Source organism: Furipterus horrens, unplaced genomic scaffold, assembly GCF_987537825.1.
Source record: "Furipterus horrens unplaced genomic scaffold, mFurHor1.1.pri manual_scaffold_8, whole genome shotgun sequence".
NCBI lineage: Eukaryota > Metazoa > Chordata > Mammalia > Chiroptera > Furipteridae > Furipterus > Furipterus horrens.
The window spans coordinates 93,534,057-93,537,239 of record NW_028327178.1 but is presented as its reverse complement, the minus strand read 5'-3'; the positions used below and the strand labels follow the sequence as shown (position 1 = coordinate 93,537,239).

The 3,183-nt window shown below is 54.8% G+C and overlaps 1 protein-coding gene across 4 annotated transcripts in view; it reads right to left on the bottom strand.

Annotated features, from left to right (window-relative positions):
• Positions 1-230: 230 nt before the first annotated feature.
• Positions 231-3,183, bottom strand: part of DLGAP4 (DLG associated protein 4) — a 137,568-nt gene continuing 134,615 nt past the window's right edge. For all 4 annotated transcript variants that reach the window (XM_090286351.1, XM_090286350.1, XM_090286352.1 and 1 more), the window contains 2 exons: positions 2,800-2,955; positions 231-2,002 (listed from right to left, as the gene is read on the bottom strand). In XM_090286351.1, the coding sequence (XP_090142477.1) occupies positions 1,784-2,002; positions 2,800-2,955 (375 nt within the window). In that variant the 3' untranslated portion in view covers positions 231-1,783. The remainder of the gene's footprint in view (positions 2,003-2,799; positions 2,956-3,183) is intronic.

Here is a 3,183-nt window from a genome sequence, read left to right as displayed (position 1 = left end):
CCCAGATCAGCACTTGTCCAGGTGAAGGAACTGAGAGCTCAGTTTTCTTGCCCAGGATCATGTAGCTGGTGGGCAACAGGGCTGGAATCCCAGTCTGTGCTCAAGTCTGCCTGGCTCTATGGAGCTGCCATTTGGAAGGGGGGTCTGGCTCAGTCTCCTGGGGAGTCCACCCCCCCCCCGCCTCTTCCCCACCTGGCCCGTCCCACTACAAGAACACCATGAGCCCTTGGTACACATTACCTCATTTATTCTCACAACATGCCTGTGAGGTAGGGAGGGGCAGGGACTGTCCCCATTTTACAGAGGAGGAAGTTGAGGCACACAGAGGTCAAGTGACTTGCCCAGGGTCACAGACAGCGGCCAAGCTGAAATGGGGCCCCCTGCAGCAAGTGCCAGACATGAGGACGTCTCCAGTGCCGTAGTCTGCACACAATAGGAGCAGTGCCCATGCACTGAGCTTCCTGCAGGTTGGGCCTCCCCTCCCACTTCCCCCCTCACCCCACCCTGCAGGCCAGGCCATTGCAGCTCAGGGCTCATGACACCCTGGGAGTGGGGCTGGGGCTGGGGCAGGGGAAAGAGAAGGATGGCTAGGGTAAAAGAACAGAACAGAAAACTCAAGAGGCTGGGCAGGTGGGAAACAAAAAAAAAAAAAAAGAAAAAGGAGGGGAGTAGGGGGCTGCTTACACACAAGGTATATATTTTTACACACACTTGTACACACACCTAGATATAGTACATGTAAAAATATATGCTATTCACACACCCGCCTCCTGCCAGGTGCCCCGAGAGCCAGCGGTGGCGCTGGTGGGCATGGGTGAGCAGATGGGCATTTGTTAAATATACACTCTAAGGTCTATGTGCATATGTACACATACGTACAGACACAGCCGCCCACCCCCCAGTACTGTACACAGGCTCAGTCAGGGACAGACAAGGGGTCCCTCTCTCAAGTGTCCCCTGTGAGTCACTCTGAGTCATATGTTTTGCTGAAGGAAGGAGGAGCTGGAAAGAAGAAAAAAGTGGGATTCTGGAGTGTGATGCTGTGGCTTTTATCTCATTCCCTTCACACCCCGCCCCGCCCCAGACTTAAACCCTCATCTTCCCAGGGAGGCATGTCGCCTAGGCTGGCGGGTCACAGGGCAGGGCTGCCTCTGCTGAGAGGACCCTGCATTTGTGTGTGCGCACATGTGTGGCTGTGTGTGAGCACTTGGAGGGGGAGGGATGCCCTTCTATCTCTGTCCTCTGGGCTCTCAACCACAGAGAGGGCTGAGAACCAGGAAGCCGCCAGCCGGGATGGTGACCCCTGTGTGAGCTCTGAAGGGAAAAGAGAAACGGAAGAATGAACACTCTGAGGTCAGAGCGGGGGTAGCTGGGAAAAGAAGGAAGGACATGGCAGGTGCCCAAGGCTGCCCTTGGACTGTCGTCGTCTTGTAAACAAGCTAGTGTAAGTTCTCATCAGATAGAACAAGTAAAAAGACTGCAGTCTGGAGGCTGGGCCGGGGAGTCGCCGAAGTCCATCTATCTAGTCCACCTCGGCCAGCAAGAGGAAAAAAACTTTTATAGTTTTGTGTTTTTGTTGACTTTGTGTGTGAAGTCTTCATAACCTAAAGCTGGGAGGGACCCAAGAAAGCCAAATTGTGAGCCCTTGTAATGCGTCAATTTGCAAATTGGCTCAGGGTCTCTAGATAGATTAACCATACTAAAGGTTGAGAAAATTTTTGTTCCATTCGCATTTAGTTTGTGTGGTTTTTAAAAATGACTTAAAATTGTTTGCTTCCTGGCCTCAGAGCCGGGTCTGGGCCTCGGGGACATAAATCTCGATGCTGTCCGCGCTCTCTGTGGCTGAGTTCTGCCTCACGGAAGCTGCCCGCTTGGCTGCCAGGAGTCTCTTGCGGGCCTCCTGACGCTGCTTGTCCCCGGCGTCGGAGGCCTTGTCACGGCTCACTGCCGGCTTCGATTTGGCTGGCTTCTTTGGGACCGGAGGGGGTGGTTTCTTTTCTTCCTTTAGTGAGACAGTGAGGAGGGAAGAAAAATAAAATAAAGGTGCCACCTTTGGTGTGGCACTGCCACCCACTATATGCTGGCAGCTGGAGTCTCCACACCAGCCTCCCCGGATCAGGCACAAGCAAACACATTTGGAACCAGGAAGCCACAAGAAGCGATGATAGTGGGAATAGCACAAGGCATAGGAGCAAAAAGCAAGCTTAGAATCCTAGAATGTTCCAGTGGTGAGGGACGGACAGGTCACCTGCTCCCACCCCTGCTTTTAACCAATGGGAGCCTGAGACTCAGGCAGGAATGAACCCAAGTCACACAGCCAGAGATGGGGTTTAAATCTGGGCCTCCAACACCCAGGTCATGTGCTGTTCTAGGGGATCAGAACTGACAAGGCCCCCAGTCCAGTAACCAACAGCCCCAGGGGTCACTGCTTTATGGAAGGAAGCCTGGCCCCCATCTTCTCCTGGCAGTGTGGCCCCAGCAGAAGGACCATTTTTTCTGCCTCCAGAGTTCCAATAGCCATGTTGACATTAGTGCTCAAGGCTGTGGACACATCTCCCAGGAGCCCCCTTCCTGAACATGCAGGGCAGGACGACATGCTCCAGGGGCAGCCTCAACTACAGTGCGAGCGGCATGCTGGGCGAGTGCTGAGTGTGGACCCCGCGCATGGATGGACGTAAGCCCCCAGCTCAAAGACGACACAGGGAGAAGGGAGCCAAGCAGCACTGACCGATGTGGGCAGCGTTATTGCCGACCAGGAATTTGTCCCTGGACTTCCCCTCCGCACTGCTCCATGCTCACCTTCCTCTTCTCGGGGGTCTCCACCAGCTGCCAGCTGTTGGCCTTGAGATGGTAGAGCTCATCAAACTTCATGCTGATGTCCTCAATGGACAGCTGCAGCAGGTCCCAGAACCCTGCCAGGTCCTGGGCTGTTGGATGCGGGTTGGCGTCAGGGTTCTGTGGGACAGAGGGCATCAGTGGGGCCAGTCATGCTTGGGGTCTCCTGAGGCCTCGTCTTGCTCCCCCATTCCCAGGGTCAGTATCTGCATGAGTGAACAAAGCTAGTTCCTGGTCACCACCCTGATGGTGGAGATCTCGGATTAAGAGGCAGGCCCGGCACATACATGGGGGGAATGAGGCCTTTGCAACCATGGCAGTACCTGTGAGGAGGGCCCTCATGTCCTG